This window comes from Protopterus annectens, chromosome 12.part0 (assembly GCF_019279795.1).
Source record: "Protopterus annectens isolate FY-2018-M chromosome 12.part0, PAN1.0, whole genome shotgun sequence".
Taxonomy (NCBI): Eukaryota; Metazoa; Chordata; order Ceratodontiformes; family Protopteridae; genus Protopterus; species Protopterus annectens.
This window is the reverse complement of record NC_056746.1, coordinates 92,904,253-92,920,478: the sequence shown is the minus strand read 5'-3', so window position 1 is coordinate 92,920,478 and position 16,226 is coordinate 92,904,253. Positions and strand designations below refer to the sequence as shown.

The 16,226-nt window shown below is 39.6% G+C and overlaps 1 protein-coding gene across 1 annotated transcript in view; it reads left to right on the top strand.

Moving 5' to 3' along the window:
- The window catches only part of HAGH (hydroxyacylglutathione hydrolase), a 135,046-nt gene that overhangs the window by 15,475 nt on the left and 103,345 nt on the right, over window positions 1-16,226 (top strand). Inside the window, exons 3-4 of the mRNA XM_044089104.1 lie at window positions 8,392-8,456; window positions 10,356-10,473. Of these exons, the coding sequence (XP_043945039.1) occupies window positions 8,392-8,456; window positions 10,356-10,473 (183 nt within the window). The remainder of the gene's footprint in view (window positions 1-8,391; window positions 8,457-10,355; window positions 10,474-16,226) is intronic.

The window sequence follows — 16,226 nt, the reverse complement described above, 5'->3', positions numbered from 1 at the left end:
CACCTCAGTATATAGTTCTACTGGAGCACTGATCCGTGTGGTGTACCTCAGTTTATAGTACTATTGGAGCACCGAACCGTGGTGTACCTCGGTGTATAGTACTAATAGAGCACCTAACTGTGCGGTACACCTCAGTGTATGCTACTACTGGAGCATAAAACCGTGAGGTGCACCTCAGTATATAGTACTATTGGGACACCAAATCGTGTGGTACACCTTGGTGTATAGTAGTATTGAAGCATCGAATCGTGTGGCGCATCTTGATGTATAGTACTGTTGGAGCACTGAACCTTGTGGTGCACCTCGGTGTATATATAGTACTTTTGGAGCAATGAACTGTGTGGTGCTACTCTGTGTATAGTAGTATTGGAGCACCAAACCGTTTGGTGCACCTTGGTGTATAGTAGTGTTGGAGCATCGGACCGTGTGGTGCCACGCGATGTATAGTACTATTGGAGCACCGAACCGTGTGGTGCTACTCGGTGTTTAGTACTACTGGAGCACTGAACCGTGTGATGCTACACGGTGTATTGTACTATTGGAGCACCAAACCATGTGGGGAACCTTGGTGTATAATACTATTGGAGCACCAAACCATGTGGGGCACCTTGGTGTATAGTTCTATTGGAGCACTGAACAGTGTATGCACCTTAGTGTATAGTACTATTGGAGCACTGACTCGTGTGGTGCACCTTGGTCTATAGTACTATTGGAGCATCGAACCATGTGGAGCACTGAACTGTGTGGTGCTACTCGGTGTATAGTACTACTGGAGCACAAAAATCGTGTGGTGCACCTCGGTGTATACTACTACTGGAGCACTGAACTGTGTGGAGCATCTTGGTGTGTAGTACTGTTGGAGCACCGAACCATGTGGTGCACCTCAGTGTATAGTACTATTAAAGCACCGAACCTTGTGGTGCACCTCTGAGTATAGTACTATTGGAGCACTGAACTGTGTGGTGCTACTCGGTGTATAGTAGTACTGTAGCACCAAATCGTGTGGTGCTACTTGGTGTATAGTACTATTGGAGCACTGAACTGTGTGGTACACCTTGGTGTATAGTATTATTGGAGCACCGAATCGTGTGGTGCACCTTGGTGTACAGTACTATTAGGGTATTGGTTGTGTTCATCCAAGATCATGAAAGATTGCTCAACCAAATAATTCTTGAACCATATTGAACAACCTCATTAGAGAAGCCAGTTTCTGTTATTTTATTCAACAGTAGGTTATGGACAACTGTCTTAAATGCTCTTTTAAGATCAAGGTTATATACTGCTGCTGTTTCTTTTACACTACATTATATGTTTTCACGGTTCCCTGTTAGAAGACCGAAGATGCATTCTTTCGAATGCGTCTTGGTCGAGCTCAAAAGCCTGAAAAGGCAAAATATCGAAGTGGCTTTTAAGCAAATTCTTTCCCTGGGAAAGAATTTGCTTGGCCGCTTTGTTACTTTGCCATTTTTGGCACTGTGGTGCAGTCTCGGAGTTGGTATATTTAAAGGGGGGGGGGCAAAGCCCCCCACTTAATTTAATGTTTAAAGTATTTTATTTATTTATTTATTTTTTGTTGGAACAGCAATATTTTTCCCTAGGAAAAAAATCGCTGTTCTGACAGTTCGAAATTGTAAGCTTTCGCTTACATAGGGTCAATTAATCACCGTTCGCTTTTTTAAGTGTTCGGCGATCTAATATAGACCCTGTTTTTACAACTCACTTTAATCCAATAACTATTTACTGTCCTTGGCTGAACTACTTATATAATTATGATATCAACTTCAAGCTATATAAAAAGACGCTTCTTAATATCCTCTTTAGAGAAACGTTCTAGTTATTTGCAAGTCATGCAGGGGTGGCAGGTGATCTTGGAGCGCAGGGCTGCACCCCCTACAGATTTTTAATAAAACATTGTTTTTGTTTGTAGAACATTATTTTATTATTCATTTTGCTGCACAGTTTGATTATTTCTTTTGTCTGATAAAACATGCACTCGGCTTCCGCTACTGTGCGCAGTTATGAAAAGGGGAAAGGAAGGTCACCGCGACGTATTTAAAACAAGCCAGTGAAGCTGCTGCTTTGCCATTTAAAGTTCTAGCTGTTATCCCTGCTGTTGCTCCTCCCCCTGTATTAGCACAAGGTACGGTAATGCTGTTTACTGGAGAGTTTTTGGGCTGTGGGCCATTGTTACCATTAAACAAAAATATATCGGTAGTTTGCTGTCACCTGACTCTTGCCATGGCTGTGGCAGTTATATTGTAAGTGATGAACCCTGCAGTGTCACCTGCATCTCATCGGTTCTAACTAAGATTACAGCCAAGGAGTCCATTGAGAAGTTCAGTTATATCACCCAATAGTGGTAGATTTTGCATACATATTTTAGATGAGATTTTACGATTACCCATCCAGAAATCCAGTCCTAGTCTTAAAGGCTGCCTAGGAACTACTTTGCTTGATATGTAAGTGGAGCCTTTTGCAGAAGCTAGCGATATGTTGGTTTAGGTGTTGGGTACCTGTCATGTTTCTGGTTTTGTTAATGTGACACTGTATGTTTTCCTCTGCAGAATGAGTGTTTGATTTGCCACTGGTTCTTTTTTATGAAGGAGTTCAGAAAGTGCTGGGCCATTCATAGCACATAAGGCTAAGTCAAGGTCATATCTCTGGAGCCTATACAGAAAGTGCAGAGCCATTCATAGCAGATAAGGCTAAGTCGAGGTCGTATCTCTGCAGCCATACAAGACTTAGTAGAAGGTTAGACCTTTTAATCAGCACTGTTAATGGTACTAAGACCTGAGGTCTTTTGCTGAGAAAATCTTTAGATCTGTCAAGTTGGTGTACGTGCATAGCAGGTTACATGCCAGTGGGGATATTATGTTGGATTATGGGCCTAATAAGGGATGAATAAAGTGGGAGTATAACTTTTTTTAGCCCTTGATGAGATACCACGAGGGTTTGTGCAAGGTGGTAGAATTTTCTAAGACAACAGAGATACAGTCAAAGTCAGCGTTGCCCATTACCAAAGTCCCTGATGAATGGATTAGAGTTGAGTTGAATGATCTGTATGGTATGTGGTGGTGATGCTAGAGTAAAAAAGGAAACGGAATCCCATTTCATGGCATGGGGATAAGTTCATGATTAACACAATGAGCATTTATTAATCATTCCTGGAGGATTACTATTGGAGTGGAAAGTTGATAACTGCCTCCATTTGCAATCATGCATAAACTTGGTTAGCAATCGCTCCTTGATATCAGTGTTCAAGTTAGAGAGGTATATGCCAATGTGGAGGGGGAGTATTACAGACCCACATGGGGCAGTGGTGATATTTTTTCCATCTGGAGTAAATACCTTTGACTTTAATAGCATGGGCTCTTTCAGACAACCAGTATGCTATGTAGCAAACTATTTATGGGTTATTGTTGATTTAAGATAGTCTTTCAGTAAACCCATCACCCCTTGTTTATCTGTTTGCTTCACTTTCATTATTTTATGTTTTTACGCTCACTGCCTTATTTTGTTGTGGATCGATTTGGCCGAGTTAGGAGCTGAAATTCCAGTAATAACGACCACACAGGTAAAAAAATGCACTCTCCAAAGCTAAGAATACAGCATCCATGGGACCAGATGACATTCCAGGCTGTGTACTACATGAACTACAAAATTAACTGGCACCTCCCCTAAGTGTCATGTTTAATCATAGCCTCACCTCAGGCTTTGTACCCACTGAGTGGCGCACAACTACAGTTATCCCACTCCACAAGGGGGATCCACCACCCCATCAGTCTGACCAGCCTAATCTGCAAGGCCATGGACTGTATTATCATGGAACGTATAAACAAAGACATTGGCAACCTTCAAACACTGGACCCCACACAGTTTGGGTTCGTAAAGGGCCAATCTTGTCTCCTGAACCTGATTGACTTCTTCAAATCAGTCTCCAGAGCAGTGGACAAGGGTAAGGTGGTCCACACAGCCTATCTGGATCTCACCAAGGCCTTCAACACCATCCCCCACTCTGGAATTATAGATACATTTACTAAGCTGGGCATTAATCCCTACGTCACTTGATAGGTTGCCAACTGGCTTACTGACAGAACCCACACTGTAAAACTGGCAGACTCCAAATCCAGCTCCTGGCAAGTGGAGTACCTCAGGGTTCAGTCCTTGGACCACTCTTGTTTGGCATCTACTTCTCTGAAGTACAGGCCAACACTAAGGGACTCTGATGACTGCAAACTGGGAGCCGTTATTGAATCCCCAGATGATGTGGATATTCTACAAAAGGGCCTTACAGAAACAGATGTTTGGTGCCAGAGCCATGGACTCAAGCTCAATGCCATGAAATGTATAGTTATCCCCTTTGGGAAAAAACATGTACCCGTGAATTACCACATAGGTGGCAGTACACTAAACATCAAAATTGTGATAGGAGACTTAGCGACACAGGTGGTCATTGGTCTCACCTTCGTTAACCACATTGCCACAACAGTCAGGAAATCCTTCTATGTGGCACACCTCATCACGAAGGGCTTTTCATCGAGAAAAAAGGAGGTCATTGTCCCACTGTACTCATCCCTCATTAGACCCATTATAGAATATAATGCCCCATTTGGTATGTACCTCTCAAGACATCTGCAACAACTGGAAAGGCCGCAGAAATACTTCACTTAAAGAATCACAGGCCTAAAGCAGATGCCCTATGCTGACCGTCTAAAAAAACTCCACCTATACTCTGTCGCATATCGTCTACTCAGAGGCGCTCTCTGCTTAACATACAAGGCCATGTCAGACCCAGAGCTGTTGGACATGCTACACTTAAAGAAATCCCAATCCCTCAGAGACACATGCTGCAGGGATCTAAACTTTGTCATCGCAATGAACAAAACATGCTGGAGGGATAGGTTCCTGACCCAGAGACTCCCCAGACTCTGGAATAGACTGCCCATACATGTCAAGAAGAGCGCCTCTTTGACCCTCTTCAAAAGGAACCTTGATGATTGGATGGGAGAAAGGAAATTCACCCCAGGGATCACGTCAGTCGCCCTGCTAGACAGGGGTCCAGGGAAGTAAATAGTGTGGGAAGAAATAGCCAGGGAATTGTTATGGCTAGGCTTGTATAGGCCCGAGGGCCGATAGCTTAGTACCAACCTATGAACCTGTGGTGACTAAAAACTTCTTTGTAGCGTCTTTTATAAAATGTGCAAGTAAATGTTTGCTAATGATCTGATTATGGTATGACATAAAAGCTGAAGCTATGACACCTTATAATCTAACTATTTCTCATAGTGACTTGTGGCCAGATGTATTTGTGAAGTCTGGTGCAACCCCCTTGGTAGCACAGTGATCTCTGTTTTGAGGGGTAACTTCTCAGCTATGAATGGATCCAAGGAGTGAAGGGTAGCATACCATTTCTGTCATATTTAGAACATGTTATTAATTAACTAACTCACAGATGGTTTGGGTTTGAGATCTGAGTTTGATTCAAAGTGGGGAGGGGGGTTATGCTAATCTTATAGATGGCAGCTAACTCAGCTTTAACACAGGAGCTCTGCAGACTTTTATTTGGGGAAAAAATATGAGCCCTTTAGAAGAGAGCACTAACTCGCTCATTTTAAAAGCCGGTTAGGGCAAGCATGAATCTGTTACTGTCCATTACCATGAGTACCTCACAGACATTTACTACCTTTGTGACTGTGGCTGGTCACAGTAGCACTACTACACATGGGAATCATTGCCTCCTTTGCTACAGTATATATTTTCCTGTGTTTCAGTTGTAATATTTTTATGTATAGGCCTGTTTCCATTTTTGTATGAGTTATATAAATTGAAACAGTGAATGTTGGTTTATGGTTATTTGCTGTTCACATTAATTTAGTCATATAATTTTGTTTTTGCATAAAGAACAGTACACACCAACATAAAGTATATGAGACATCCACACAGTTGCAACCCACACAGATATTAAGAATCTGCTGTGTTTCAGCTTTGAAGACTAATACAGGAAAGGTGTCACACATTACCAGTGTTGGTTTGATGATTTGTGGGGTCCTGTCTGTGTGTTGCCTGTAGTATCCCAGTGGGAGATGCTTAGTGTTTATTTTCAGAGTACATTGAGGGGTGATGAGCTTCTATAAAACCAGGTAGATTTGAGGTAACCTGTATTAATCATACTCATGTTTTCTGCTGTCTTTGTCAGTCACCTATGTCTGTCCCTTTATACAAACGTTGGGCTTAACAGGATTTAGATAGCATGAAAAGTGTGAATTGTGCATACACAATGACTAGCAGGTTGTATTTTGTGAACATGATGTATTAGATGACTTGGCATGTAGTGTGTGACTGCCTGTTGCTGTGTTCCTGAGCAGCTAAGAGCTTATTTTAAGATTGTTGACTATATGAAGTCAGTGGTTTGATTTTGGAGAGCAGATCTAGTCAGGTGTTGAAATCTGTGTGGATCTCATCATGAAAGCCAGATGAACTTAAGTGCTTGTTTGCAGTGTTTATCTGACTGACCTGAGACGTACCTCTCTGGACTACATGAAAAGAGACACGGAAGAGCTCTCCGATCTTGTAGCCCAGGTAGGTATGACCCTAACCCTAAGTAGCATTCTGCCATCGCCCAGAATGATACCACAGTACATGGACAAAATGATTGACTTCAACAATTGGCTAAGCTTCTGGTGTCATTCTAAGGGGATCCAGTATCTGTCTACTTGGGATGACATGGTCGACAGAACACAATGCTTTGCCACAGATGGCCAGCACCTGTCATCCCTGGGATTCCAGATACTGGATAAGGCTCTTGCTGCCCCTATAGTGCCTTTTTTAGGCAAGATTCAAATGACAAATTCACCACCGTAGCAGGAACAGGCAAGCAAAAATTGAGGGTAATGCTACTCAATGCTAGAAGTCTAAATCTCAAAATGCACTTACTCGAGGCACTCCTTAAAATGGAGAACATCGACATCTGTGCAGTGACTGAGACCTGGTTCAACTGGAGTACCACAGGGTTCCGTCCTGTGACCTCTCCTGTTTGGTGTCTACTTCTCTGAAGTACAGGCTAACATAGAAGGCCTCTGGCTAACGTAGTTCGCAGATGACTGCAAACTAGGAGCCATAGTCAAGTCCCCAAATGATATGGACATCCTATAGAAGGGCCTCGCTGAGACAGATGCCTGGTGTCAGAGCCATGGCCTCAAGCTCAATGCCAAAAAGTGCAGTGTCATCCCCTTTGGTAAAAACTCTGTACCCATGAACCCATGTACCCACATAGGCAGCAATCTACTTAACACTGAATGTGTGATAAGAGACCTTGGGACCCAGGTGGACAGTAGTCTCTCCTTTGATAGTCACATCGCCACAGTAGTCAGGAAGTCCTTCTACGTGGCACACCTCATCATAAAAGGGTTCTCATCCAGGAAAAAAGAGGTCCTTTTTCCTCTCTACTCAACACTAATTAGACCCATTATAGAGTACAATGCCCCTTTTGGAATGTACCTCACAAGACATCTGCAGCAGCTGGAAAGGTCATAGAAGTACCTCGCAAAGAGGATTACTGGCCTCAAACAAATGCCCTACATGGACCGTCTCAAAAAACTCCAGCTGTACTCCGTAGCATATCGCCTATTCCGAGGTGATCTCTGCCTAACATATAAAGCTATTGAACATACACCTAAAGAAATCCCAGTCCCTCCGATCTACACGCTCTAGGAACCTAAACTTTGTCACCACAATAAACAGGACATGCTGAAAGGATAGATTCCTGTTCCAGAGACTTCCCATACTCTGGAAGAGGCTACCCATCTATGTCAAGCAAATTTCTTCATTAGCACTCTTCAAGAAAAATCTTGATGAGTGGATGGGAAATAGAAAATACACCCCGGGGATCACTTCTGTGTCTCTGCTCGACAGTGGCACAGGAAAATAACTTTCTCGGGTGGCGTAAGCCAGGGAACCTTGTTGGCTAGGCTTACGTAGGCCCTTGGGCCTATAGCCTAGTACCTACCTATGAACCTAAATTCCATTCAGTGAATTGTTAGTTATGAGCCATTCTTAATGCTACCACCCAGCAGCATTTTTTACAGACATATTCTGCACTGCATGCGAAACTCTGCAGTTCTTTTAGGTACCCAAAGTAGGCCTGAGTACGGATTCACACTGCATTTTGATAGTCACTTGGGATGTCAATGACCAGTCAGATATCTGACTTTCCAAAATATTCCTAATGTCTGTTGTTTCTTTATTTTTGCTGCCTGTATTAACATTTCCATGTATCTCTATTTTTATTTTTAAATGTTTATTAAAACAATATTGTATATCACTATGAAACTTTATGAGACTGAAAGATAACATAATAGTAATCTGTTGTTTGACATTTTTCTTCCATTTTAGGTTGTGGATGCAGTCAAAAAACACGAGGTGAACCTGACATCCGTATTAACTACACATCATCACTGGTTGGTTGTATTTTTTGTATAATATTGGTTCTTTTAATTAAAAAAGTTACAACAAATATGTGTAACTGAAGTATGTACAAGTTTTGCATATGAAGATTATGACCATGGCAACATGTACATCTTTTTTCTTTCTGCTGATGGGTTCTAGTCCTGTCTGTGTCTGTCCATGTTCCACTCTTCCTTGGGTTAGTGAGCAGTACACCAATGTGACCTTTCACTGGATTGAGCTACTCCTTGTATATGAAAAGGTTTCCCGGTTGTTGCGACTGATTCAGTATGCACAGTCAAAGCTTGGAGTAGACATTCCCATCACATAGCACCCATTGTGATTTTATTGTCCTTTACTTCCTGGGTTGGGAGTAGTGTCATGGTTAAGGTGTTTACTTCACAGACATAAGGTACAGGGTTTGGTTCTCATCTTTGGAAAGGAAATTGACCAGGCTTAAAAATGGCCTACATGGCCTAGCCTAGTACTCAACTATGAACCAATGATATAGGAGCTTGTAGTGACACTGTAACACTGCATCACACTATCACACTATTGTACATGTGACGCTAAGTGTGTACATGTGACGCTAAGTGTGTGATGCAGTGTTACACTGCATCACACTTGAGTACATGTGACACTAAATGAGTGCTCATTCTTGGTACTCTGTAGGTCAACAAGTGGTTCTAATTGGCCACCGCCATGAGGCAGGTACTGCAGCACCTAAATGCATCACCCTTATACCCCCCTCCCCCGAAAGAAGCACATTTTCTGCCCACCTCCAGCTGTCACTTAAGGATCTCTGAAGACTAGATTGCTAGTGCACTTGGGTCATTGATGGGAGAAATAAAATACTTGATTTTCTTTATTAGGTTAACTATTTCCTAATATTAAAAAAAAAAAAGGTAAAACATCACAAAAGCAGCCAAGAGCAACTCATTTTACTAATAAATAACACCAGTAAGCATTTTTGCCTACCTAAATGACATACACGTCTCCAGATTCGCAAACCACTTAAAAGGATGGGTTAAATAATAAAAGTAATTATTTAATAAAAAAAAAAACTTATGACCATATACAAAGATGTTTTCAATGCTTAAGAGCTATTTTTTCAAAACAGAACTAAAAAAGAAGCTTTTAATTAAAAGATGATGCAGCCAGACATGTATGGACTGTAAAGATTGCAAAGGAATATGCCTGCGTTAGACGTATCTGATCAATTTTGTTTTAGTGAAACATGGTTATTCTGTGTTACTGTAGCTGTAATAATATCATATCTGGTATATACGTGTGTAAATGACTCTGCGTTGTAATGCAGAAGGACCCAGCTACTGCAGGAGCTGACAGTCCCATGATATGGAGACCGAATAGATGAAAATCCAAACTTGCATATGCTATGCCTGAGATTGCCGTTTCTCAGAATATTGTCTTTTCTCAAAGGTATGGCAAACTTAGAGTTAATATGTATAAGTCTGAGGGCTGTCTTCCACACTGGGGGTGCTTGAGGATTGTCCCGCTCCAAAAAACAAGTTTAAAGGAGAAGAGTGAAGTTTAATATTCGCGCTTGTCCTGCATTTTGGTGTATTTTTTAAACTTTTTTTTGGAGTCTTGGAACTCGAGTCTTGGGATCACAATAGGGAGCTGATGTTTTACCATTCCTAAAGTTATCTTGTTGCTTGAAAAGTATCTCACAATTTTTCTACAACTTGGTAACCTAATTTGTAGTATTACTTAACCATAGATCACTTTAATTCCTTGTAATATTCTCTGTTGCTTATTTACCTGGCTGTGTCTGTTTCTGCTATGACTTGAACAACACTAAGTGTCACAAATGACTGTGGTTTCCTAGTTAACATTTAGCCATATTTTGATCTGGCACACCTGTCATAATGCTTTGCTAAAATTATTTCTAGGGACCATGCTGGTGGCAATGAGAAGCTAGTGAAGATGGTGTCTGGACTGAAGGTCTATGGTGGAGATGGCAGGGTTGGAGCCCTGACCGACAAAGTGACTCATCTCAGTACTTTTAAGGTAATGTCACATTTAGTTTCAGGAAGAATTCCAAAACTGACATGATGACAGTGTGCATGTATACATATTTTCCAAGTCACAGCATTAATTTTATATTTAGACTGATGGATTATTTCAAAGACAACTTGATTCTTAGTTCATGCATGTGAATCAGAACATTGAAAAATAACGGTTGTCTGCTAATATTAACTGGACATTTTCTTGACTATAGCTTTGATCTGGAGGCCTCTGGTAAAGTCTGGATCATCTGTTCTACAATTACCAGTGCTATTGTTAGCTTTTTACACTTATTCTGCTGGGGGTACATTTTGTCATTTAACATGAGGTCTCTTACTAGGTCAGGGGATTTGATGATCAGTCGTTGCACCTTTAACTCTGTCTTGTCTGCTCACACAGTGTGGATTTTGGTCCTGATGTTCTGTCAAGGAAGCTGTCCGTGTTCATTCCTTAAAAAATATACATTTTAATTGTTCTTTTGATACTTGATCATCAGCCAAACTGCCACTGTCACTGCTTTTATTGTTTAGAGGAAGTAAAACATCATCATCATTCTTCCCTATTTTTACGTGCAGTTAGTGTCATATTAACTGTCACCACTCACCCAGTTCACAGCCACTCTCCTACCTTCTACCACATTTATGCCCAACTGCCACAGGTCCTCTGTCATGCAGTTCATCCATCTCTAGGCTGGACATCATCATGTACTCCTGCTCCTGCCTTTTTTTCTATTTTTCTATCTTATCAAGTTGATAGCAGAAAGTTTGTAGGGTCAATTAACGGTTATTTAGAATTTTTGGAAGTAAAATGGCAGATCTTTTTAAGTGCAGATATAGCCCCAGATGTTAATGATATAAAAATTTTTAGTTAATAACTTGAATTGAAAGTCTTTAGATGTGGATTTGTATTTTTATAAGCATTTAAGTATAATATATAATATTGTAAGGTTAGCACAGTTTGGTGATGTATGTTAAAAAAATGTAGGTTTTTAAATTTTAATGAAACATGGTGGGAAGTATTTGTTAATTGAAACCAAGTGATGTCAGTACATGGTTGGTATTTAAGTGGGTGTGTTTATGTGGTTCTTTGTTCTGAGGAAGTTCTCAATAAAAGAACAAAATTGCTTAACTTACTTTATTTTGGTGGAGTGTCTAATTGTGTTCTGTGGAGTTTTTTTTTATGTTTCTTGTTTTTGCCACTGGTATGGTTTCAGTTCATTTTTTTTTTAGTGCTGCGGTTTCGACTTGTTTTTGTGTTCATCGGAGCATTACCTTGTGTTTTATGTTTTTTCTTGATAAGTTGCCATGACAACTGAAGACTACAGCTGTTTAGACATGACTGTTCATCTGACCCCAGAAGATCTGTCCCTGCTGACACGTAATCTGAAAGATGTCATCAACAAGGCACAGACAGTTATGTTACAAGTTCAAGGGAGTTTCAGAGCCCTGTAGGTGACTTGAAAAAGGTCCGATGGTTCATCTTCAGACAATGGAACTATTGCTGGTGATGAAGTATTCACAACTAATCGGCCGATAATTGAACATTTGGAAGCAGGAGATAAGAATCTGTTTGCTGAAGTTAATCAGTCAACGTGGCCTTCTAGGTACGTGTTGCATAAAGAGACAAATATTCCACACTTTAAAACCACATTTTTTGAACTTGAGAAAAGAGTTAAAGATTGTTCCTTTGGGTCTGAGAGTATACACTTTCCCAAATGGTGTAAATTATAATGACAGCATTTTTCTGAAAATCAGAGACTTGTACAATAAGACTAGTTTGGAAGTATTGCAATTATTAATTAGTTGGAATAATGAAAAAAATTAGGATGTTAAAGGAGGAAATTAGAGGACTCGATTCTATTATTAATAAGCATCCTTCTTTACATATGTTTCGGCATCTGTATCAGAATTTGAATAATAAGATTGAAAGACATGTTGAAAGTATTATTCATAAGAAAAAGAAAAAAAATGGTTAGAGATAAGCTTACCAACAAGGACAGGCTTTTTTGTCTAAAATGAAGAAAATTGTAAGTAATTTTGTGGGTAATAACAAGAGATATAGTAACAAGAAAAATGCTGGTAACTAAATAGGTTGGATTCATTTCCAGAAGCAGTGGTTTAGGGGTACTGGGCCCTCCTAATGTTTCAGTGGTTAGAGAAACCATTTCTAGTGAGTCTAGCAGTTGTAGTGAAGGTATATCCCCTTTTTTGTCACAAGTTACAGAACTAAGCAGTCCGCCTCTGAACCAGGAGGGTTTAGTGGCAACAACAAAGAGGAAGGGCAAAAACAAAGGCCATCGACAGATGAATGGTGTGTGTTTAATTTAAGCAAACAAAATCTTTTCAGAAGTGCAGTTAGATGTTCGGAAAAGGGCTTTACCTTTTTGCCAGCTTTTAGGGCTACCACTACTAATACTATTCTAGATTTTTAATTATTTGTTAGGAAATTGAATATAAAATATATTTATCATAACATCCCTAATGTGGAGAAGGTAGATTTTAAGAAATCTTTAATGTTAACCCCACTTTGGTCAGCACTTTAAATGTTTTTTCATCAGTGTATGAAAGTGAGCTTTATGAGTTTAGAAAATCAAAAAGAGGTGGGAGAGGTAACAAAGAGAGGACATTTTACTAAAACATAAGCTAGTGCATTGAAACAGTTAAAGAGTTATTCCCACCTTAGGTACAGTGGATATAAAAAGTTTACACACCCCTATTAAAATGCCAGGTTTTTGTGCTATAAAAAATGAGACCACAATAAATCATTTCAAAACTTTTCCCACCTTTAATGTAACCTATAACCTGTCAACTCATTTGAAAAACAAACAAATCTGTTAGGGGAAAAAATATAAAAAATAAAAAACGTACAATACACTGGTTGCATAAGTATGCACACCCTTAAACTAATACTTTTTTGTGTGTGTTTACCCTTAAACTAATACTTTGTTGAAGCACCTTTTGATTTAATTACAGCATTCAGTCTTCTTGGGTACACACCTGCCATCAATTAAAGAGACGGATTAACCCCAAACAAAGTTCAGCTGTCCTAGTAGGATTTTCCTGACATTTACTCAGTTGCATGCTACCGCAAAAGCCATGGTTCACAGAGAGCTTACAAAGCATGAAAGGGATTTCATTGTTGAAAGGTATCAATTAGGAGAAGGGTACAAAAAAATTTCTGAAGCATTGGATATACCATGGAACACAGTGAAGACAGCCATCAAAAAGTGGAGAAAATATGGGACAACAGTAACGTTACAAAGAACTGGATGCCCCACCAAAATTGATGAAAAGACAAGACGGAAACTGGTCAGGGAGGCGAGACCTACAGCAACACTGAAAGAGCTGCAGGAATTTCTGGCAAGTACTGGTTGTGTACTACATGTGACAACAATCTCCCGTATTCTCCATATGTCTGGACTATGGGGTAGGGTTGCAAGTTGGAAGCCTTTTCTTACACAGAAAAACATCCAGGCCCGGCTAAAATTTGCAAAATAATACATCAGGTCTCCCAAAAGCATGTGGGAAAATGTGTTATGATCTGATGAGACCAAGGATGAACTTTTTGGCCACAATTCCAAAAGGTATGTTTGGCACAAAAACAACACTTTAGATCACCAAACGAACACCATCTCCACTGTGAAGCAGGTGGTGGCAGTATCATACTTTGTGGTTGCTTTTCTTCAGCTGGAGCTGGGGCTGTAGTCAAGGTGGAAGGAATTATGAACATTTCCAAATACCAGTCACTTTTGGTCCAAATCCCTCAGGCATCTACTATCTGTCTGTCTGTTCACATTGTGATCATTTTTACATAGGTAAGACCATTCGGAGATTAGCAGACAGGGTGAGGGAGCATTTGTTGGCTATCAAAAGAAAGACAGCACAAATGCTTTAGCCAGGCATGTTTTACAATGTAAGGATTTTAGGAAGTTTCTTTTTTATGTTGAACAAGTTGATAAGAGGAAGTTTGTAGGGACAATTAACAGTTATTTAGAATTTTTGGAATTAAAATGCAGTTCTTTTTAAGGGCAGAGATAGCCCCAGGTGTTAATGATAAAATATCTGTCAAAACTTATTTAAAATATAAACATTTTTAGTTACTAACTTGAATTGAAAGTTTTAGATGTGGATTTGTATTTTTATAAGTGTTTAATTATAATATATAATATTGTAAGGTCAGCACAGTTTGATGATGTATGTTAAAAATGTAGGTTTTTAAATTTTAATGAAACATGGTGGGAAGTATTTGTTAATTGAAACCAGAAGTGATGTCAGTACATGGTTGGTATTTAAGTGGGCATGTTTATGTGCTTATTTGTTCAGTGAAAGTTCTTAATAAAAGAACAAATGCACTTAATTTACATTATTTTGGTGGAGTGTCTAATTGTGTTCTGTGGAATTTTTCAAGTGTTTCTTGTTTTTGATGCTGGTTTGGTTTCAGTTCATTTTTTTCTACCTTTCTCAAATCTGCTATACCAGACTATCTTTTCCTTTCTGGTACATATGGCTAAACTACTGTAATCTGTTTTCCTTGACCTTCACTGCAATTATGGCTATTTTGGATTCTGCTCTCATGTCCTCATTTCTTCATCCATCCCACATTGTGTATCCTATTGTCTGTCTGAGGAACTTCATCGCCATCACTGCAAACATCCTCAGCTGATCTGCCTTCACTGCCCGGGTTTTTGTGCCATACAGCAGCACTGATCTCATCACTGTTTTATACGAGTCTATATTACGAGTTCAAAACACCATAACAGCGAACACCTAAACATCGACAAGTATTCAGCGAGCATTTCCACGATTCGCTGAATACTTAATGGGCAAACAGATACTTGCCCCACAACCTAAAGGAACCAAATGTACCATATAAAAAATGAGACCATAATAAATCATTTCAAAACTTTTCTCACCTTTAATGTGACCTATAACCTGTACAATTCAATTGAAAAACAAATCTGTTAGGAGAAAAAATATAAAAAATGAAAAAATGTACAATAAGCTGGTTGCATAAGTATGCACACCCTTAAACTAACTTTGTTGAAGCACCTTTTGATTTAATTGGGATAGAGTCAGATGACATGAAATGATGCCATTCTGCAAGTTGTCTCAGCAGTAATATTTGAGATATTAATTTTAGAACTCTCTGAGAGAGACAACATTATGTAGTCTGTCTTGGACCTGACCAGAAGACCCATTCAACACACATTTGCCATGCTGAATAAGTAAGTCTGGAGAACAGTATAATTCTCTTAGGTGTAGTCAGGAATATAGCAGAGCTTAATTTAGATGTTTTTCTTTTTTATTGGAGACTGTCCTGCAATGTTGTTTTAAATATTTCCTGTCAATGCCTCTGTAATTATGCACTGAGCATTTTCTTGTTCTTTTATTATTTATTATTAAATATATTTAAACCTTTCATTGTGGCTGATCCATCTAGAGGTATTTAAGTTCTGAGACTACTTTCATATGTATTTGTTGACACTGTGTACGCCACTCCTAATAACCTTGCTGTTGATCAAACTACCATTTGTATTGATAATAATATTGCACAGTAAGATTGGACACCCTTTGTTAAGGGCCTTAAAGTAGCTGATGAGGAGATGGTTGGTGGCAGTGATAACTGTCTTGTAGTCTGGGCAGAAGGGTGCATAGCTAGTAAACCTGTGCCAGCCTTTCCCATGTGTATGTGTGTGTGTGTGTGTGTGTGTGTGTGTGTGTGTGTGTTTGTAAAACAGACCTCAAAGCATGTGTGTA